Genomic DNA, 23420 nt, shown 5'->3' on the forward strand with positions numbered 1-23420 from the left:
CTTGTCCAGAAGCAGATATCCTGTGCCTTGTCTCTCCAGTCACCTACCACCTTCCACATACCAACTGTCTGGTGACAAAGGAGCAATCCTCTTGTGACTCAGTACCACTTAGGACTGAAGCAACTGAATCATATTCTTCGCCTGGCATCATGCCCTGGAAAGAGCTATGTCTTCCCCATCCCTTCCCCTAAGGTATTGTGCTGCTCTCTGAATCTACACAATATCCTTTTCTGGAACAACTGAATTACATTCTCCACCAAGGTTTCAACTACCTCTTGTTGTTGTTGTGGTCTTCAGTCCTGAGACTGGTTTGATGCAGCTCTCCATGCTACTCTATCCTGTGCAAGCTTTTTCATCTCCCAGTACCTACTGCAACCTACATCCTTCTGAATCTGCTTAGTGTAGTCATCTCTTGGTCTTCCCCTACGATTTTTACCCTCCACGCTGCCCTCCAATACTAAATTGGTGATCCCTTGATGCCTCAGAACATGTCCTACCAACCGATCCCTTCTTCTGGTCAAGTTGTGCCACAAACTTCTCTTCTCCCCAATCCTATTCAATACTTCCTCATTAGTTATGTGATCTACCCATCTAATCTTCAGCATTCTTCTGTAGCACCACATTTCGAAAGCTTCTATTCTCTTCTTGTCCAAACTATTTATCGTCCATGTTTCACTTCCATACATGGCTACACTCCATACAAATACTTTCAGAAATGACTTCCTGACACTTAAATCAATACTGGATGTTAACAAATTTCTCTTCTTCAGAAACGCTTTCCTTGCCATTGCCAGTCTACATTTTATATCCTCTCTACTTCGACCATCATCAGTTATTCTGCTCCCCAAATAGCAAAACTCCTTTACTACTTTAAGTGCCTCCTTTCCTAATCTAATTCCCTCAGCATCACCCGACTTAATTAGACTACGTTCCATTATCCTTGTTTTGCTTTTGTTGATGTTCATCTTATATCCTCCTTTCAAGACACTGTCCATTCCATTCAACTGCTCTTCCAAGTCCTTTGCTGTCTCTGACAGAATTACAATGTCATCGGCGAACCTCAAAGTTTTTATTTCTTCTCCATGAATTTTAATACCTACTCCGAATTTTTCTTTTGTTTCCTTTACTGCTTGCTCAATATACAGATTGAACAACATCGGGGACAGGCTACAACCCTGTCTTACTCCCTTCCCAACCACTGCTTCCCTTTCATGTCCCTCGACTCTTATAACTGCCATCTGGTTTCTGTACAAATTGTAAATAGCCTTTCGCTCCCTGTATTTTACCCCTGCCACCTTTAGAATTTGAAAGAGAGTATTCCAGTCAACATTGTCAAAAGCTTTCTCTAAGTCTACAAATGCTAGAAACGTAGGTTTGCCTTTCCTTAATCTTTCTTCTAAGATAAGTCGTAAGGTCAGTATTGCCTCACGTGTTCCAGTGTTTCTACGGAATCCAAACTGATCTTCCCCGAGGTTGGCTTCTACTAGTTTTTCCATTCGTCTGTAAAGAATTCGTGTTAGTATTTTGCAGCTGTGACTTATTAAGCTGATAGTTCGGTAATTTTCACATCTGTCAACACCTGCTTTCTTTGGGATTGGAATTATTATATTCTTCTTGAAGTCTGAGGGTATTTCGCCTGTTTCATACATCTTGCTCACCAGATGGTAGAGTTTTGTCAGGGCTGGCTCTCCCACGGCCGTCAGTAGTTCCAATGGAATATTGTCTACTCCGGGGGCCTTGTTTCGACTCAGGTCTTTCAGTGCTCTGTCAAACTCTTCACGCAGTATCGTATCTCCCATTTCATCTTCATCTACATCCTCTTCCATTTCCATAATATTGTCCTCAAGTACATCACCCTTGTATAGACCCTCTATATACTCCTTCCACCTTTCTGCTTTCCCTTCTTTGCTTAGAACTGGGTTTCCATCTGAGCCCTTGATATTCATACAAGTCGTTCTCTTATCTCCAAAGGTCTCTTTAATTTTCCTGTAGGCGGTATCTATCTTACCCCTAGTCAGATAGGCCTCTACATCCTTACATTTGTCCTCTAGCCATCCCTGCTTAGCCATTTTGCACTTCCTGTCGATCTCATTTTTGAGACGTTTGTATTCCTTTTTGCCTGTTTCACTTACTGCATTTTTGTATTTTCTCCTTTCATCAATTAAATTCAATATTTCTTCTGTTACCCAAGGATTTCTACTAGCCCTCGTCTTTTTACCTACTTGATCCTCTGCTGCCTTCACTACTTCATCCCTCAAAGCTACCCATTCTTCTTCTACTGTATTTATTTCCCCCATTCCTGTCAATTGCTCCCTTATGCTCTCCCTGAATCTCTGTACAACCTCTGGTTCTTTTAGTTTATCCAGGTCCCATCTCCTTAAATTCCCACCTTTTTGCAATTTCTTCAGTTTTAATCTACAGGTCATAACCAATAGATTGTGGTCAGAGTCCACATCTGCCCCTGGAAATGTCTTACAATTTAGAACCTGGTTCCTAAATCTCTGTCTTACCATTATATAATCTATCTGATACCTTTTAGTATCTCCAGGGTTCTTCCATGTATACAACCTTCTTTCATGATTCTTAAACCAAGTGTTAGTTATTATTATGTTGTGCTCTGTGCAAAATTCTACCAGGCGGCTTCCTCTTTCATTTCTGTCCCCCAATCCATATTCACCTACTATGTTTCCTTCTCTCCCTTTTCCTACACTCGAATTCCAGTCACCCATGACTATTAAATTTTCTTCTCCATTCACAATCTGAATAATTTCTTTTATTTCATCATACATTTCTTCAATTTCTTCGTCATCCGCAGAGCTAGTTGGCATATAAACTTGTACTACTGTAGTAGATGTGGGCTTCGTATCTATCTTGGCCACAATAATGCGTTCACTATGCTGTTTGTAGTAGCTTACCCGCATTCCTATTTTCCTATTCATTATTAAACCTACACCTGCATTACCCCTATTTGATTTTGTGTTTATAACCCTGTAGTCACCTGACCAGAAGTCTTGTTCCTCCTGCCACCGAACTTCACTAATTCCCACTATATCTAACTTCAACCTATCCATTTCCCTTTTTAAATTTTCTAACCTACCTGCCCGATTAAGGGATCTGACATTCCACGCTCCGAGCCGTAGAACGCCAGTTTTCTTTCTCCTGATAACGACATCCTCTTGAGTAGTCCCCGCCCGGAGATCCGAATGGGGGACTATTTTACCTCCGGAATATTTTACCCAAGAGAACGCCATCATCATGTAATCATACAGTAAAGCTGCATGCCCTCGGGAAAAATTACGGCTGTAGTTTCCCCTTGCTTTCAGCCGTTCGCAGTACCAGCACAGCAAGGCCGTTGTGATTATTGTTACAAGGCCAGATCAGTCAATCATCCAGACTGTTGCCCTTGCAACTACTGAAAAGGCTGCTGCCCCTCTTCAGGAACCACACGTTTGTCTGGCCTCTCAACAGATACCCCTCCGTTGTGGTTGCACCTACGGTACGGCTATCTGTATCGCTGAGGCACGCAAGCCTCCCCACCAACGGCAAGGTCCATGGTTCATGGGGGGGGAACTACCTCTTGTCGTGCCCTAAAATGAGAAATGTCCTCCCCACTATCCTTCCCACCCCTCCCACAGTGGTATTCTGCCGTCCACTGAACCTACACAGTATATTCGTCCATCCTTACACAACCCTGCACCCAATCACTTACCTCATGGCTCATACCCATGTAATAGACTCAGATGCAAGACCTATCGCATACATCCTCCCACCACCACTTACTCCAGTCCGGTCACTAACATCACGTACCCCATCAAAGGCAGGGCTACCTGTGAAACCAGTCATGTGATCTATGAGCTAAGCTGCAACCACTGTGTTGCATTCTATGTAGGCATGACAACCAACAAGCTGTCTGTACTCATTAATGGCCACCGACAAACTGTGGTCAAGAAACAACTGGACCACCCTATTGCTGAACACACTGCCAAACTTGATATTCTTCATTTCAACAATTGCTTCACAGGCTGTTCCATATGGATCCTTCCCGCCAACACCAGCTTTTCTGAATTGCGCAGGTGGGAACTTTCCCTGTGATACCTCCTACATTCCCGTAACTCTCCTGGCCTCAACCTTCGTTAGTCACTGTCCTTAGCCATCCAGCCCCTTTCTTGCTCCCATTCCAGCACTACACAGCTATCATTCCACCATCACATCCAGTATTTTTATTTCTCTCCTTTTCCGCTCATCCCCCCCCCCCTCTTCCCTGCCCTCTGTCTAACCTACAGCACTTCACTGTCCGCCACCCCCACTGTTCTATCCCTCCCCCTCCCCCCCCAGCCTCCTCCTTATTCCCACCCAGTCGCCACTACCATCATGCACTGGTGGTGCTGCTCGCATTGAAGTTTCAGTTGCCCGAGACTGCAGTTGTGTGTGTAATCTGCATTCGTGTGTGTGTGTGCGTGCGCACCTTCAAAAGTGAAGAAGTTGTGGGTCAGGATGAAGCTGGCTAAGGTGATGAGGAAAGAGGTTTTAGGTAGGGTGGCAGGTGATCGGCGTGAAAAGAAATGCTCCATCGCAGCGAGGCCCTGGACGTGCGGAATATTTGTGTATACGGAAGTGGCATCAATAGTTAAAAGGATGGTTTCCGGGGGTAACACATTGGGTAAGGATTCCAGGCATTCGAGAAAGTGGTTGGTGTCTTTGATGAAGGATGGGAGACTGCATGTAATGGGTTGAAGGTGTAGATCTACGTAGGCAGAGATACGTTCTGTGGGGGCTTGGTAACCATCTACAATGTGGCGGCCGGGATGATTGGGTTTGTGGATTTTAGGAAGCAGGTAGAAGGTAGGGGTGCGGGGTGTCGGTGGGGTCAGGAGGTTGATGGAGTCAGGTGAAAGGTTTTGCAGGGGGCCTAAGGTTCTGAGGATTCCTTGAAGCTCCGCCTGGACATCGGGAATGGGGTTACCTTGGCCAACTTTATATGTGGTGTTGTCTGAAAGCTGATGCAGTCCCTCAGCCACATACAACGCCTGGAATCCTTACCCAATGTGTTACCCTCTGGCTCCCGGTGTAAAACCTGTCCCATGCACCCTCCCACCACCACCTACTCCAGTCCTGTAACCTGGAAGGTGTACACGATCAAAGGCAGAGCCACATGTGAAAGCACCCACGTGATTTACCAACTGACCTGCCTACACTGTGATGCATTCTATGTGGGAATGACCAGCAACAAACTGTCCATTCCCATGAATGGACACAGGCAGACAGTGTTTGTTGGTAATGAGGATCACCCTGTGGCTAAACATGCCTTGGTGCACGGCCAGTACATCTTGGCACAGTGTTACACCGTCCGGGTTATCTGGATACTTCCCACCAACACCAACCTATCCGAACTCCGGAGATGGGAACTTGCCCTTCAGTATATCCTCTCTTCTCGTCATCCGCCAGGCCTCAATCTCCGCTAATTTCAAGTTGCCGCCACTGATACCTCACCTGTCATTCAACATCATCTTTGCCTCTGCACTTCCGCCTCGACTGACATCTCTGCCCAAACTCTTTGTCTTTAAATATGTCTGCTTGTGTCTGGATATGTGTGTGTGTGTGTGCGCGTGCGCGTGCGATGTATACCCATCCTTTTTTCCCCCTAAGGTAAGTCTTTCCGCTCCCGGGATTGGAATGACTCCTTACCCTCTTCCTTGAGGCAACAGTTTGTTGCGAAAGCTTGAATTTTGTGTGTGTCTATCGACGTGCCAGCGCTTTCGTTTGGTAAGTCACATCATCTTTGTTTTTAGATATATTTCTCCCACGTGGATTGTTTCCCTCTATTATATATCCCCCGCCAAGTGCTTAAAACTGAATTGCAGAGTATTCATATAGTTGTAGATGTAGGTTCAGATATGTAATGATGTTAACAGTTGGAAATCTTTAGGTGACTAGCAAAACATTTAAAAATTAGAATGCCACAGCTTTTCAACAAATGGCATTAGACCAAAATTAAAAAAACAAATAATAAGAACACATCCCTAAGAAAAATTAGGACAATCAATTTGTATATTTTTAGAAAGAAAATTCTTTGTAATACATGGCTCTATCAGGAAATCTTAACTGCAGATTTCATTGCTAGAATGGTTAATATACAACTGTGGTTTAAGGTGCTTTGTAATACACTGATTAAAGGAAACAAATGAATACATGTAGTTTCAGTCACTCCAGTCAAAGAGATCACACACTTTAATGACATTATGATAAATACACATTCAGCTTAACAGTCTATCATCCTTAATAAAGTATTAGAAATATTTCCCTTTACAGTTGAATGATGCTTAAATAGCCACCCACTCAATCACAATCACCTGGAGAATGGCAAATGGACATTTACTTGACTTACATGCACTCTTTAAATCACACACGTTTCGACAAGCTAGTCATTTTAAACTCCACAACCCCTCACAGTTCAGTCAGTAGTTGTACTTCCACTTAGGAAGGCAGCAGTTTCTGTAAATGACCACCAGTTGTGTAACTGCTGCAAATCACTGGTGCCCATTTATCATACACTATATTCCTGCATGCTGAGTTTCCTTCCCATAGACATGCGACGATGTGTACTCCGATGGGAAGCTGAAAGTGTGGTTGCCAATAGCTGATACACTAGGCAACAGACCAGCATTTGGAATTATATTCCATGATAACGTCAAAGTTACATTCTTGTTTCCCCTGCAAGAAATGAACAAAATCATTCTGGGAAGAATTTCTCATGGACGTGTATATGAAAATTTAAAATAAGACACTCTGACATCACAAAAATTCATATACAGTCTCAGTCCTCAAAAAGACAAACATCAATACATAGCCATAGCAATACAAAGCAGATAATCAAGTTCTAAGTATTTCATAAACAATTTTTTCTCCTGCAATAACAGGAAGTAAAATGAAGCTGCAGGAATCAGACAATATATGAGAAGATTAATCTTATCTTTGCCTTCACTTTTGATTAGTCTTAAGAAACAAAATTAGTAATCACAAATCACAGTTTCTCATCTCACAACTAAAGTTATATTGGCCTGATATTTGTGAAAACTGAAATTCAGTAATGGTGAATACTGAACTGATAACTCTTTAAATTGCAGATGATACTTCACAGACAACTTACCTTAGTCCATTTCCATCATCTGAGAAATAGTATTTCAGATTCATATTTTTAAAATCCAAATTAGCATTCTCACCTCGTAGAATGATTTTGTCCCAGAGAACAACCTACAAAAAAGACCACATACACAGGTAGAATTTAATGAAGCAAAAAATAGAAAAGGAATTTTTACCTTATAGAAAAATTAATTTCACAAAACATTTGAGTCATGGGTAGTAGGGGGGAGAGAGAGAGAGAGAGAGAGAGAGAGAGAGAGATCTATGGACAGCAGAAATTAGGCTTTTCGGAATAGGTAACGGATACACATGTACAGAAGGAAAAAAATATGGAAAAAATTACAAATTCTAGGAGATTGTATACAGGACTATGGAGCAAAATAAATAAGTTAAATAAAATCCACCAAATTCACATTCTGTAAAATATACAGGATGTTACAAAAATGTACGGCCAAACTTTCAGGAAACATTCCTCACACACAAATAAAGAAAAGACGTTATGTGGACATGTGTCCGGAAATGCTTAATTTCCATGTTAGAGCTCATTTTAGGTTCGTCAGTATGTACTGTACTTACTCGATTCACCGCCAGTTGGCCCAATTGAAGGTAGGTAATGTTGACTTCGGTGCTTGTGTTGACATGCGACTCATTGCTCTACAGTACTAGCATCAAGCACATCAGTACGTAGCATCAACATGTTAGTGTTCATCACGAAAGTGGTTTCACAGTCAGTGCAATGTTTAGAAATGCGGAGTTGGCAGATGCCCATTTGATGTATGGATTACCATGGGGCAATAGCCATGGCACGGTACGTTTGTATCGAGACAGATTTCCAGAATGAAGGTGTCCCGACAGGAAGACGTTCGAAGCAATTGATTGGCGTCTTGGGGAGCACAGAACATTCCAGCCTATGACTAGCGACTGAGGAAGACCTAGAACGACGAGGACACCTGCAATGGACGAGGCAATTCTTCGTGCAGTTGACGATAACCCTAATGTCAGCGTCAGAGAAGTTGCTGCTGCACAAGGTAACGTTGACCACGTCACTGTATGGAGAGTGCTACAGGAGAACCAGTTGTTTCCGTACCATGTACAGCGTGTGCAGGCACTATCAGCAGCTGATTGGCCTCCACGGGTACACTTCTGCAAATGGTTCATCCAACAATGTGTCAATCCTCATTTCAGTGCAAATTATCTCTTTACGGCTGAGGCTTCATTCCAACGTGATCAAATTGTAAATTTTCACAATCAACATGTGTGGGCTGACGAGAATCCGCACGCAATTGTGCAATCACGTCATCAACACTGATTTTCTTTGAACGTTCGGGCAGGCATTGTTGGTGATGTCATGATTGGGCCCCATGTTCTTCCAACTACGCTCAATGGAACACGTTATCATGATTTCATACGGGATACTCTACCTGTGCTGCTAGAACATGTGCCTTTACAAGTACGACAACATGTGGTTCATGCACGATGGAGCTCCTGGACATTTCAGTCGAAGTGTTCGTACGCTTCTCAACAACAGATTCGGTGACCGATGGATTGGTAGAAGCGGACCAATTCCATGGCCTCCACGCTCTCCTGACCTCAACCCTCTTGACTCATTTATGGGGGCATTTGAAAGCTCTCGTCTATGCAACCCCGGTACCAAATGTAGAGACTCTTCATGCTTGTATTGTAGACGGCTGTGATACAATACGCCATTCTCCAGAGCTGCATCAGGGATTCCATGCGACGGAGGGTGGATGCATGTATCCTAGCTAACAGAGGACATTTTGAACATTTCCTGTAACAGTGTTTGAAGTCACGCTGGTACGTTCTGTTGTTGTGTGTTTCCATTCCATGATTAATGTGATTTGAAGAGAAGTAATAAAATGAGCTCTAACATGGAAAGTAAGTGTTTCCAGACACATGTCCACATAACATATTTTCTTTCTTTGTGTGTGAGGAATGTTTCCTGAAAGTTTGGCCGTACCTTTTTGTAACACCCTGTATACACAAATCAGCCACGAAAACAGATCATTGGGATGATCAAGTGAAAGATGGATACATCAACACTATAATATGTAGATTCTACAAGTGGAACACCACCTTTACACTTTTCACGGGACTTGAAAGAAAACTGTGTAAAATGCAAGAAAATATAAAATGTGGGAAATAATGTTTTAAGCTGTAAAAGTTACATACAGGATGCCTCTTGCACTTTATGTATGATATATGTACATAACAGGCATCAAAAGACTTGTCAGGGACTTGTTTATTATCTAATGAATGTTTATTATCTAATTAAAACTGCTGATTTAACGGGTACTGATAACTGTCTGGGAAGTAGGAACATTTGACTCAATCTCGTATGTCATAATTTATGTTTTTGAAAGCCTGCAACTGTCAGTCATTATTTAAATAATGAAATACTGCACTAGTTACGTATTTTTTCGTGCTTAGAATGACATGTTTCGAGACTTTTTCCTCGTTGTCAAGTGCAAATATGTAAATAAGAATTTTTTGTGGTGTTTGAATGTGTGTTATTCTGTGTCTCTTGCACTGTAGTCATCTTTTTGAGGTTATCAGGTTCTGTACCTTATCAGTTATGTAAAAACACACACACACACACACACACACACACACACACACACACACACACACGTACACGTGCACAAGAAACACGTTTTGTTCAGCAGGAATAAAATACATAACTGGCGCTGCGTTTAAACTAAAAACATTTGAGCAACGCAAAGTGAATGACAGTGTCAACTAGAGCTCGAAATGCCATATGCCGAAACGACGCTAAATATGGTTTGACAAAGATGTCACGATGATCACAACAACCAAGAAACTGTGTTTGCTCAGCAGACACAGTTTGGAAAGGTTTGTGATTGGTCATAATATCTTCATTCGAACAAACCTGGTCACTCCCAACAGCCACCATGCCTAGTAGAGCTTGGCAGTGGCAGGAGATACGGCATGAATTGTTCAAACTTCTATGTGCTTACCAGTTCAGTACATGTAAAGAGACTACTTCATAGTCAGGCAGGACAAACTGTTAATAACATTACTAAATTTATGTCGGAAGACACAATCAGAGTAATTTATAACTTCCCTGCTGCATGGTGACCGCTCACATCACAAGTCTCAATATTACCATTATCCACTCACTTACCTAGCTATCTGCACATGAATGGACTATGTTTTACTGAAAGTAATCTAGTGGAAGGGTTTCCATTTTGATATTTGCATCATATGCAGCACTGTCAGCTGCAGAGTTAAAAATGTAAGGTTTCTGCATGTTTTTTTTTTCTTTCTTTTAATGATTTCAGAGAGCATTTCAGTGTCAATCAGTGCCTTAGGTAATCATATTTGGCACTTCTCGATTCTTCTATGGAACAGTCTTTCATTCCTTTAATAAATCAGAAAGGTAAGAAATTCTCTTGAAATTCCAAGTTGGTCTAGACAGTCAGTAACAATTGATATTCAATGAAATGTGAGTGATTGAAGAAGACAGTGAAGTCTCAAAAGGGCTGCAACTAGCATGAGAGAGGTACAACGCTAGTAAGTCAAATCTTATATCCAACATTGTTAGCAATCACTAAAGAGGCCTGTCCCAAGATGATTTCAGAGACTGAATGACAGTCACATGTCTAGCACTCCCTGAAAGATGCTTGGCCAACAAGTAGAGGGATACAAGAGTATGAGCAACAGAATAACGTGCACTTACTTTATTGCCAGCAGATCTATCAACACAGTAAACTTGGATAATATAGATCAAGTAATTGCAGCCTGATATGCTGGAGTACTCCTTCTAAGGTTTTCCAAAAAATATCTGAGAAGGCATCCTGTTGCATAACAACAATATATTTGCTCCACAATCAGAAACTAAACCATTTCTTACAAAACTGTGAATCACCTTGCAGCCTGCATGTGACAAAACAATTTCTACTTTTGGTTGGTTGGTTTATTGGAGGGAGAGGGAATGTGACCAAATAACGAGGTCATCAGCACTTTGATCCAGGAATGGTGCATCTGGAAGCAAAGGTGCCCACCGAGATGTTTTTTTCTGATCCAATTAGATCAGATGGTTGGTTGATTTGGGGGAGAGTACCAAACAGCAGTCATCGGTCCCATCGGATTAGGGAAGGATGGGGAAGCAACTCAGCTGTGCATTTTCAAAGGAACCATCCTGGCACTTGCCTGGAGCGATTTAGGGAAATCACGCAAAACCTAAATCAGAATGGCTGGATGTGGGTTTGAACCATCATCCTCCCAAATGCAAGACCAGCTTGCTAACCACTGCGCCACCTCGCTCAACGGTCTAATCAGGAGATTCGTAACAGTAAATGCGAAAAGGCAAAAAAGAAATGTATCTCTCTTGGACTGTCTATAATAAAAGCAAGATGAAGGAGATAGGGAAGTCAGCAGGTGGGAGTCCCGCTTGCGACAGGAAATGTCCCACCCTTGATCCATTACAGTCAAGACTGCCCACTATTCAGTAAAGTGCGATACCCAGAACACAAAATTTGGTGCGGCAGAAAGGAGGCAAAGAGTTTCTGAGAGTGATTAAACAGTAAAAGAGGGATGGTAGAGTAGTCTGGCCAAGGAATTAGGGTTGGGGATTCTCCAGACTAACATTCAGAGGGAGATGCCCCATCCCCAACCACCCTGGCCCTGCTCTGGTGGCAGATTAAAACTTATAACTGAGAAGAAAAACCACTTTCATGGAGAAAAAAGAATTAGTTCAGCCATCCACAAATTGTCCACCAACATTAGAGGCAAAGACTCCAGAAGTTCATACTTAGTGCAGATGGCCAAAAGGAGGGGGCATTCCACGAAGATGAGATACTGCCTCTAGGGCTCCACAACTCCAAAGTACGGGTAACTCATTAGACAAAAGAAAGCTATGAGTTAACCTGGTATGACCAATGTGGAGATGATAGAGGACTGGGGATTCCTTCTAGGATAAGCAGAAGGAAGAGCACATTGCAGTAGTCTCCTTCATCGTGCGGAGTTTATTAGATGGTGCAGTAGCACTCCAGATGTCATTCCATTTCCGAGTGAATAGAGGTCTCACGTACACCTGCAAATCCACACCTGGGATCGACAAAGCGAACGTGGAGTGAGTAAATGCTCCTCTAGCCAAACAGTCAACCAAGGATATATCTACATGGCCTCAGATCCACAGAAAGACAACTGAGCAGGTAGCACAATAAAGGTCAGCGGGCAGGTCATGAATAGTGGAGACCAAAGGGTGGCAATAGCAATGGTCAATAGCCTAGTGAGTTTGCTCATTGAGTCAGCACGTATTAAGACATGGTCATCTGTCAACAGCTGTCACCTCTGCCATATACACACACTACATGTTCCCAGCAGCAAATGGCATTCCATACTGACAGCAGATGTAAAAGCACATCTCGTCTGATCCACAGTTTCAGAGCTCTCGGTGTAAAAGATGATAGCACTCAGGAGCTCTTGGAGAACTGGACGTAACAGATGCCGAAAGGTCACATAGGTGGCCGAGACATTAGGACCTTGGAAGAGATTGGTCCTAATCTGTACAAGAAAACAAACACAGGGAGCACAATCCTGGGAGGGGAGATGGAGATCCTGGCAAAGGGAAGTGTTGTGCATTCCAACTGGTAAAGAGAATAGGATATGTGGTCAAATGGCGATTGCATAGGTGACCAATAGCTGGTTCCATCAAATCTGAAGGGGAAGATCCCCGCTTCGGTAAGGAGAGTGTGTATAGGACTAGTCCAAGAGGCACCAGTGGCCAGATGTATGCCACAATGGTGGACTGTGTCTAACAGTTTTAAAGTTGAAACCTGGTAACCATAGTCCAGTCGGGACAAAACCAAGGCCCAGTAAATATGGATAAGAATAGCACAATACACACCCCAAGATGTCCAAGATGTGCGGGCAACGAAGCGGAGAGCATTAAGCTTCCACTTGCAGCTAATCTCTCACTGATGAATATGTGACAACCAAGTCAGCTTTTTATCAGAAACGTGGGCCAAGAAATGGGACTATGCTGCATGGTCCCCAGATGGCCTCTTGGGGCTGGCGTTTAGTGGAGGCTACAGAATGGGAGTTGTACCAAATGCAGAACTCATCGACATACAATGCAGGAGTGACCAGCAGCCCAACAGGTCCAAGAGAACACCATCTCACACGGCTCGGTATTGAGTGTCACTTTTTTCATTGCCATTAATGGGATATTGGTATACAGGGTGATTATAATTAAAACTTTTTTCTGAAGAAATAACACCACTGATCAGAATGACATCAAATTGCAACAGAATATTATTGGAGAAGGGGGGAAACGTATGGCAGAAGAACAATAAATTGTTATAAAATGTAGCAATAGATGGTGCTGGAAGTGTTATTATTTAATAGTGGTCGACTACAAATGACTCGTAAAATAATGCCTAAGGTGTACGTTTGATGTTAAACTGTACTACTCAATGTGCATGGGTGTACAATTGTGATACTGTTAGTTACGTAAGCCCATCCACCACAGCAAGGTCATATCACATCAGGTGGGAAAAACCAGCTTTTAATTATCCTGAGGCCAAAAACTGCATAAAAAGAATCAATCAAAATCAAATCTGAATATTAATTTCTGTGTGACTGGTGCAAAAAGAGTTCAATCTGCTGTCCACCATTTTCTGTAACAAGTTGAAATTTTAAACAGCATGTTCCACAGCTGATCAAAGTGTTTCTGGGTCACATTCAGAATGTGTTGCACAATGCTTACCTTTAATGTAGTAAGTTTGCAATCGAACACTGAACACAACATCTTTCAGATAGCCCAACAGCCAGAAGTCATACGGATTAAGGTCAGGTGATCGCAATGGCCAGGCTGTAGGGAAATGGCGGCTGAAAATACCAGCATTTCTGAAAACCTGTCTCTTCGAAAAAATGTGGCCCTATGATAAATGATGCTGTAAACCTGCACCACGCAGTGACCTTTTCAGAATGAAGTGGTACTGGTTGATTTGCGTGTGGATTTTCCATTAACCATATTTGACAATTCTGTGTATTGACATTCTGCCAGATGGAAGTGGGCTTTGTCTGTCCACAAAATCTTCCACGGCCAATCATTGTCCAGTTCCATGTGGGCAAAAGCAAAGGTATCTCTTGCTAGCAGGTCAACATGAAATAACTCGTGCACATGGGTAATTTTGGATGGATAGCAAAGAAGAATGTTTTGAAGGCTTTTACGCACCTTGCTACCGCTTATGTCCAATGTTTGGGCAACTCTCCGCACACTACACTTTGCACACCACCACTCGTCTCCTCGAGCATTGCTGTGGCCACTGCTTCCACTGACATCTAATCAATTCGTTTCTTCGCTCTACCAGGTTGCACCCAAAAGAACCAGTCTTTTCAAATTTCCAAATAATTTTCTCCATTCATCGGACCATTGCCTTTTTTCAAATCCTTCAGTGCCCAGAACTTCTGCAGAGCGACGTGTGCACAGTCAACATTCTTGTAATACAGCTTTACAAGCAGGGCGCGACCCTGCATTGAGGCAGTCATGGCAAACGTCGCAGACACAAAAGGAGTATAAGCTGTGTACCCAGCGTGTTTATACCAACTTTAATAGGTCATCCGCATGACAGGTGTTTTCATTTACATATTCCAACATATGCAGTACCATCTATTGATCAATTTTAACTTTTTTTTCTGCCATACGTTTTCCTCCTCCTCCAATAATATTCCGTTGCAATTTGACGTCATTCTGACCAGTGTTGTTCTTTCTACAACATTTTGAAAGTTTAATTATAATCTCACTGTATGTTAGGAGTGAGTTCGTCCACCTTGATCCCACCAAAACCTGATGACTGGACACAGTGACCAAGCTGTCGGCTGATGTTATTGGATGACCACTGGCACATGTTATTGGTGCCTCTGAACACATCCTAGCTTGTTAAACAATTAATTTCAGTTAGTAATATTCTCTTTTCAGTAGTTAATGATGTATGAAAATACCAGAGGGAGGAGGATAGTAAGCTAGACACTAGGCTTAATGTTTGACAGCAATTTATGCATAATGCTAATGCTTGACACCTCCCATACACTGGGCTTCCCTAATAAAAAAAGGTTCCATTTATGCTGTGTTCCTGCCCCCACCTATCCCTAAAAGAAAATGTCCTAATGTAAAGGCTGTTGACAAGTACAAAAATTTTATCAACACAGATATTAGGAACATAGCAACCAAAATGGACTACAGCAAAATGCAAGGCAAAATGTCAATATGTTCTGCCAATGTCAACGGGAAATTGAGAGACATTATTGATGCACTCAGGCTGCCTCGATGGACAGACGTAGTGGACACGAAGGCCTTTTGGCCAAAAGCTCACAGTATTAGCAGTCTTTTGTTGTGCCTGTGTGCGACTCAATGTCTCTATGTGGTGAGAAGTAATGTATCCTTTTCATAATGCTGTTGTGAAGTAATGTAGATTTGATGGTCACTTACAAATTTGTGAAAGTGCCTGCTTAGGTTTGCGTATTTTGAAAGTATTGTCCGTAAGCAATACATCATCTTAAGCCACTTGATGAGGCTTCAACAGTATGGTTGTTCAGGGTGCTTCATTGTTGTATGCAGCTATTTTGGAACTCGATGTTGCACTGATGATGTTTTAATATTTGGGAAAAGTAGAAATCCTTTATGAGTATGTGCTGGGCCACCGAGGGGCCCCCAGCCCTCGCAATGCTACTTCCCTCTCCATACTGGAAGTCTGTCCTTTTACTTTTCTTTTTTCTTCTCTGCCATTCCATTGGGTGGTCTTCTTGGTACTGATTGTGCTTGGATTTGGTTGGTGATTCTGAGCAACTGTTTTCTTCCCTTCCACATTCTACAACTTTTAATTGTATGGTCCCTTTGCTGGATCTGCCTTTTGTGCTCCCATTAAAAATTTTGCAGAACTGCGGATTGTGCAGGGTAGGTTGCCCAGTGTGGCACTCACTGGGGTGACAAGTCGTGGGATGGTGATATGCACATAAAAAAATGGCCACAACATCGAATACACAAGGTATAAAAAGGCAGTATATTGGCAGAGATGTCATTTGTACTCAGGTGATTCGTGTGGAAAGTTGTCAGATGTGATTATGGCTGCATGACTGAAACTAAGACTCTGACCATGCAATGACAGTTGGAGCTATACGCATGGAACATTCCATTTCAGTAAATACTAGCGAATTTAGTATTCAGAGATCCATAGTGTCAAGACTGTGCTGGGAATACCAAATTTCAGGCATTACCTCACACCATGGTCAAGGCAGTGGCCGACTGTCTTCTCTTAATGACTGAGAACAGCTGCGTTTGTTTAGAGTTGTCAGTGCTAACACACAAGCAACACTGTGTGAAATGAACTGAGACATCAATGTGGGACGTATGACGAACATATCCATTAGGACAGTGTGGCAAAATTTGGTGTTAATGAGCTATGGCAGCACACGTCTGGATTCGAGTGCCTTTGCTGATGACACAACACACCTGCAGCATCTCTCCTGGGCTCATGATGATCTCAGTTAGACCCTAGATACCTGACTGGAAAATTGTGGCCTGGTCAAAGGAGTCCCCAATTTCAGTTGGTATGGTAGAGTTTGAATGTGATGCAGACCTCATGAAGCCATGGACATAAACTGTCAACAAGGCAATGTGCAAGCTGCTGGTGGTGGCTCCTTAATAGTGTGGACTATGCTTTATGGATGGGTCTTGTGGTCGAACTGAACTGATAATTGACTGGAAATGGTTATGTTCAGCTACTTAGAAACAATTTGCAGCCATTCATGGGCTTCATGTTCCCGAACAACAAGATTTTTTTATGGATAACAATGCGCCTGTAGCACACACTGTACACTCTTCCCTCAGTTACTGAAATGACCAGACAAGTTTTACAAATATACAAGATGAAGAGAGAAATGTTCTATTACATACTCAAGATGACTTATGGTGACAATGAAATCCAGACCTTTAGCTGCTTACAAGGATTGAAAAATATCAACAGGGACAGTTGAAAATGTGTGCCCCGACTGGGACTTGAACCCGGGATCTCCTGCTTACATGGCAGACGCTCTATCCGACTGAGCAACTGAGGACACACAGGATGGTGCGACCACAGCGACTTATCTCTGGCATGCTCCCTGTGAGGCCCATACTTCCAACTTACTGTCCACACACTACATTTGTAGTGCCCCTGCCCACTATACTCATTACTCACAGCAGTCAATCTACCGATTCCCGAAAGAGTTCGGACATGTCTGAAAGAACAGATACCATCATCATATAGATAAGGCTTACTGGCCAATGATCTTCAGTGCAGATGCACTTACATTGCCCAAACTCTTACAGGAATCAGTAGATTGACTGCCGTGAGTAATGAGTATACTGGGCAGGGGCACTACAAATGTAGTGTGTGGACAGTAAGTTTGAAGCATGGGTCTCACGGGGAGCATGCCAGAGATAAGTCCCAGCAGTTGCACTACCCTGTATGTCCTCGGTTGGTTGTGTTGAAGGGACCATACAGCAGGGTTATCAGTCCCTTGTTTCAAAGGTGGCCCATTGGGACGGATTTACATCTCAGAAGAGTCATAACGATAAAAAGAAAGAGCTGAAAACCGTAAAAGTGCAGTCGTGTTGTCAATGGTGAAAACAAAAGGAGGGAATTCAGCAAGTGGACAACCCCGAGCCCATGCCAGAGGCAGGAAATATCCCACCTCTGATGCAGTACAGGCAAGACCACCTGCTATTCAAAAGCGTTAAACTGCTAGAATGTAAAAGTGTGTACTGTAAAAGGAAACAATGTTGTTGTTGTTGTGGTCTTCAGTCCTGAGACTGGTTTGATGCAGCTCTCCATGCTAGTCTATCCTGTGCAAGCTTCTTCATCTCCCAGTGCCTACTGCAACCTACATCCTTCTGAATCTGCTTAGTGTATTCATCTCTTGGTCTCCCTCTACGATTTTTACCCTCCACGCTGCCCTCCAATACTAAATTGGTGATCCCTTGATGCCTCAGAACATGTCCTACCAACCGATCCCTTCTTCTGGTCAAGTTGTGCCACAAACTTCTCTTCTCCCCAATCCTATTCAATACCTCCTCATTAGTTATGTGATCTACCCATCTAATCTTCAGCATTCTTCTGTAGCACCACATTTCGAAAGCTTCTATTCTCTTCCTGTCCGAACTATTTATCGTCCATGTTTCACTTCCATACAAGGCCACACTCCATACAAATACTTTCAGAAACGACTTCCTGACACTTAAATCTATACTCGATGTTAACAAATTTCTCTTCTTCAGAAACGCTTTCCTTGCCATTGCCAGTCTACATTTTATATCCTCTCTACTTCGACCATCATCAGTTATTTTGCTCCCCAAATAGCAAAACTCCTTTACTACTTTATGTGTCTCATTTCCTAATCTAATTCCCTCAGCATCACCTGATTTAATTTGACTACATTCCATTATCCTTGTTTTGCTTTTGTTGATGTTCATCTTATATCCTCCTTTCTAGACGCTATCCATTCCATTCAACTGCTCTTCCAAGTCCTTTGGTGTCTCTGACAGAATTACAATGTCATCGGCGAACCTCAAAGTTTTTATTTCTTCTCCATGGATTTTAATACCTACTCCGAATTTTTCTTTTGTTTCCTTTACTGCTTGCTCAATATACATATTGAATAACATCGGGGAGAGGCTACAACCTTGTCTTACTCCGTTCCCAACAACTGCTTCCCTTTCATGTCCCTCGACTCATAACTGCCATCTGGTTTCTGTACAAATTATAAATAGCCTTTCGCTCTCTGTATTTTACCCTTGCCACCTTTAGAGTTTGAAAGAGAGTATTCCAATCAACATTGTCAAAAGCTTTCTCTAAGTCTACAAATGCTAGAAACGTAGGTTTGCCTTTCCTTAATCTTTCTTCTAAGATAAGTCGTAAGGTCAGTATTGCCTCACGTGTTCCCATATTTCTACGGAATCCAAACTGATCTTCCCTGAGATCGGCTTCCACTAGTTTTTCCATTCGTCTGTAAAGAATTCGTGTTAGTATTTTGCAGCTGTGGCTTATTAAACTGATTGTTCGGTAATTTTCACATCTGTCAACACCTGCTTTCTTTGGGATTGGAATTATTATATTTTTCTTGAAGTCTGAGGGTATTTCAACTGTTTCATACATCTTGCTCACCAGGTGGTAGAGTTTTGTCAGGACTGGCTCTCCCACGGCCGTCAGTAGTTCCAATGGAATATTGTCTACTCCGGGGGCCTTGTTTCGACTCAGGTCTTTCAGTCAAACTCGTCACGCAGTATCGTATCTCCCATTTCATCTTCATCTACATCCTCTTCCATTTCCATAATATTGTCCTCAAGTACATCGCCCTTGTATAGACCCTCTATATACTCCTTCCACCTTTCTGGTTTCCCTTCTTTGCTTAGAACTGGGTTTCCATCTGAGCTCTTGATGTTCATACAAGTGGTTCTCTTATCTCCAAAGATCTCTTTAATTTTCCTGTAGGCAAATCCAAAAAGCAATAAAAACAGAAAGAGATAAAAACAGAGTAAAAGAGAGAGAAAAGAGGATCTTGGCCAGGGAGGGGAGTCAGGACTCTCCAAACACAGCTTACAGTGGGAGATTAAAAAACACTTTCATGGAGGAGACTGAGAACCAGTTCAACCATCCGGGAATCGTCTGCCAACATTAAAGGTAAAGTGCGGGGAAGTCTGTACTTAGTATGCAGAGCCAAAAGAAGAAGGCATTCCACCAAAATGTGGGCTACTGACTGGAAGGCTCCACAACCACAAAGTGGGGGTGGCTCATTACGCAAAATAAAACCATGGGTCAGCCTGGTATGGCCAATGCAGAGACAACATAGGGCGGTCAAGTCCTTTTGGGAGAAGTGGAAGGAAGAACGCCACAGGACAGACGTCACCTTAATCGCATGAAGTTTATTAGACAGGGAGGTAACCTCCCAAGAGTTGGCCCTGACTGTGTGAAGTGGGATTTGATATGAAGCGGTAAATCCGCCACAGGAAGGGTGACAGAAGGGGGTTAAGTGACTGCTCCCCCAGCCAAATGATCAGCAAGCACATTACCTAGTATACCCACATGGCCATGGATGCAAAGGAAGTCAACGGAATGATCAGCGAGACTGTCACGGATGGCCGAGACCAAGGGATGGTGGGAAAAACAACAGTCAATGGCCTGAAGGCCACTCATTGAGTCCGTGCATAACAAAATGCGGTCGAGTTAGGACTGTTCAATGAAGATAAAGGCCTGGGAAATTGCCATCAATTCCGCAGTAAACACACCACATGCAGTTGGCAGGAGATGATTTTCCATGCCAACAGAGAATGGGAAGGCATATCTCACACGATCAGCAGATTTAGAACCATCGATGCAAAAAACAACAGCATCCTGAAACTCCAATAAAATTCGGCGGAACGGAATCCTTCGGACTTCGGCGGATATCCATCCGAATCTGGGGCCGAGGAACTAACCAAGGGGGGCAAGGGGGGGGGGGGGGGGGGGTTATGGAGAGGGAACATGGGAGACAGGACAAAGAAGGAAGCTGAAAATCATGGCGAAGAGATGCAAGGTGGAGCCCAACCGGTAAACCCGCCCAAGGGCGGGAATCAGGTGGGTGACGTCCTTGGTCTGGGAACGGGATAGAATAGGAAGGTTGAGTGGGAGAGGAATGGACAGCGACTGCATAAGAAACCAGAAGCTGGGACCGCCGAACAGAAAGGATGGGGGGGAGGGGGGAATCCCAGCTTCAACCAGAAGACTATCAACAGGGCTAGTACTTAAGGCATCAGTGGCCAAACGGATACCACAATGGTGGACATCTTCAGAAGTCTGATATGAGGCAGCCAAGTGAGCTTGTTGTCGAAAAGAAGGCACAGGAAATGAAACTGTGGGACCACAGGTAATTATTGTGCATCGAGGTGAAGCTCTGGATCGGGGTGGACTGTAGTACAGTGACAGAAGTGGACCACCCACGATTTTAAAGGAGAGAATTGAAACCCGTGTGAGAGGGTCAATGCAGAGGCACCCTGTATAGCACCCTGGAGCTGCTGCTCTGCAGAGGCCATCGAAGAGGAACTAACCCAAATGCAGAATCATCCACATAAAGATAAATGCAGAGGCCATCGAAGAGGAACTAACCCAAATGCAGAATGATCCACATACAGAGAAGGGGTGACCAAAGTACCGACGGAGGCCCCAAGTCCATCTATAGCAATGAGGAAAAGAAGTACACTCAAGACGGAACCCTGTGGGATGCCATTCTTCTTGGCCCATGGAGAACTAAAAACAGTACCAACCCGAACCCAGAACGACCGATGGAACAGGAACTGGCAGATAAAAATTGGGAGTGGGCCCCGAAGAGCCCACTCATGAAGTGCAAGTAAGATATGATGGCACCAAGCCATATCATAGGCTTTGCGAAGGTCAAAAAATACTGGAACCAAATGGCGGCACTGGGGAAAAGCCTGCCGAACTGCAGATTCCAATTGAAGTAAATGATCAATCGGAGACCGTCCCTCTCGGAAGCCACACTGGTAAGGGGACAAGAGATCCTAAGATTCAAGGACCCAATTGAGCCAACGGGCTACCATTTGTTCAAGTATCATGCAAACAACATTTGTCAGACGAATTGGCTGATAGCTTTAAAAAAAAACAGGAGTTTCTTACCAGGCTTAAGAACAGGAACCACAATGCTATCCCTCCATTGAGTAGGGAAGTCACCCTGGAGCCAAATACGGTTAAGCACCCAGAGAAGATGTTGTCGTTGTGGAGCACTGAGATGTTGAAGCAATTGGTTATGAATGGAGTCTGGGCCAGGAGCCCTATCATGAGAAGAAGGAAATGCAGAAAGAAGTCCCTTTCAGTAAAAGGTTTGTTGTAAGATTCTGACTGACAAGGGGCAAAACATAAGGCAGAAGCTTCAGCCCGCTGTTTCTGGTGGAAGAAAACAGCCATATAGGAGGTTGATGCTGATGCTGTTGCAAAATGCATCGCAAGATGTTCTGCGAGAATCAACACGTCTGTCCAGAGCACATCCGGGATGGCAAGGCCCAGGAGGGTAGACTGTCAATGGCAACCTTAGAGAGAGCGATGTGTAGCCTATACCCGTGACATAGGGACAGTAGAACCGTGGGAAGAAACAAACCATTCCCAACACACCCGTTTGCTCCATTTGATTAAGTAACGGGCGTTGGCGCGAAGGCATTTAAAGGTAACAAGATTGGCAGTGGATGGATGCCTCTTAAGGTGTTGCAAAGCTCGATGGCGATCACGGATGACAATGGCATTGGCTGAACTCCACTACGGGACTTGCTGGCGGTGAAATGGTCCACATGAGCATGGGATAGCAAGGCTAGCAGCACTAACAATTGCATCAGACAGGTCACATAGGACTCATCAATACAACGCGACAAAGAGGGAGAAAAAACAACCTGTGCAGTATATAGAGGCCAATTGGCGCGTTGGAAAGACCAACGAATTAACCTGTCCATCGGGGAGTGAGAGAATCAACAGGAAGTGGTCACTATCGCAAATGTCATCATGTGGGGACCAGTGTAATGACAGGAGGAGGGAGGGAGAAGAAAGAGAAAGATCAATGGCAGAAAAGGTACCATGACCGGCACTGAAATGGGTAGGGGAGCCATCATTAAGGGGGCACAAGTCGTGGTCCGCAAGAAAGTGGTCTATGAGAAGTCCCTGACTAGATGGAATGCACTGCCCCACAAGGGATGATGAGCATTAAAATCCCCGAGGAGGAGGAAGGGAGGAGGAAGTTGCTGAAGGACAGTGAAGGCAGCAGATGTAAGAGTCCTGTCAGGAGGGAGATGAAGATTGCAAACTATGACCCCAGAGTCCAGGTGGACCCTAACAGCAACTGCTTTCAATGTAGTTTGAAGAGGAATCCACATGTTAGCAATGTCCGTACAGACCAATGTATAAATGCCGCCGGAGGCCCACAGGGGGCCTACCCTATTTCAACAGAAAGCACGGAAACCATGGAGGGTCAGTGAGTGATCATCAGTAAAATGAGATTCCTGTGGAACCACTCAAGCTGCAGAGTGAAACGAAATAAGGGATTTCAACTCCAGAAAGTGACAGTAATATTCATTACAATTCCACTGCCTAACCACAGAACGATGATTCAAATGTGGGGTGAACAGGCTAAAGCCAGTCATGCCGCAGGTCACCATCCATTACCGACAAGGAGGGGGTGACATCCATGAACAGCAGGTCAGTCAGGTTGCAAAGCTGGGG

The 23420-nt window shown here is 43.6% G+C and overlaps 1 protein-coding gene across 1 annotated transcript in view; it reads right to left on the reverse strand.

The window, feature by feature from the left end:
• Nucleotides 1-6195: 6195 nt before the first annotated feature.
• The window catches only part of LOC126412676 (signal peptidase complex subunit 3), a 76093-nt gene continuing 58868 nt past the window's right edge, over nucleotides 6196-23420 (reverse strand). The window contains exons 4-5 of the mRNA XM_050082380.1: nucleotides 7148-7251; nucleotides 6196-6711 (exon numbers count right to left, since the gene is read on the reverse strand). Coding sequence (XP_049938337.1) covers nucleotides 6552-6711; nucleotides 7148-7251 — 264 coding nt within the window. The 3' untranslated portion in view covers nucleotides 6196-6551. The remainder of the gene's footprint in view (nucleotides 6712-7147; nucleotides 7252-23420) is intronic.

Source organism: Schistocerca serialis, chromosome 7 (assembly GCF_023864345.2).
Source record: "Schistocerca serialis cubense isolate TAMUIC-IGC-003099 chromosome 7, iqSchSeri2.2, whole genome shotgun sequence".
In the NCBI taxonomy this organism is placed as follows: Eukaryota; Metazoa; Arthropoda; class Insecta; order Orthoptera; family Acrididae; genus Schistocerca; species Schistocerca serialis.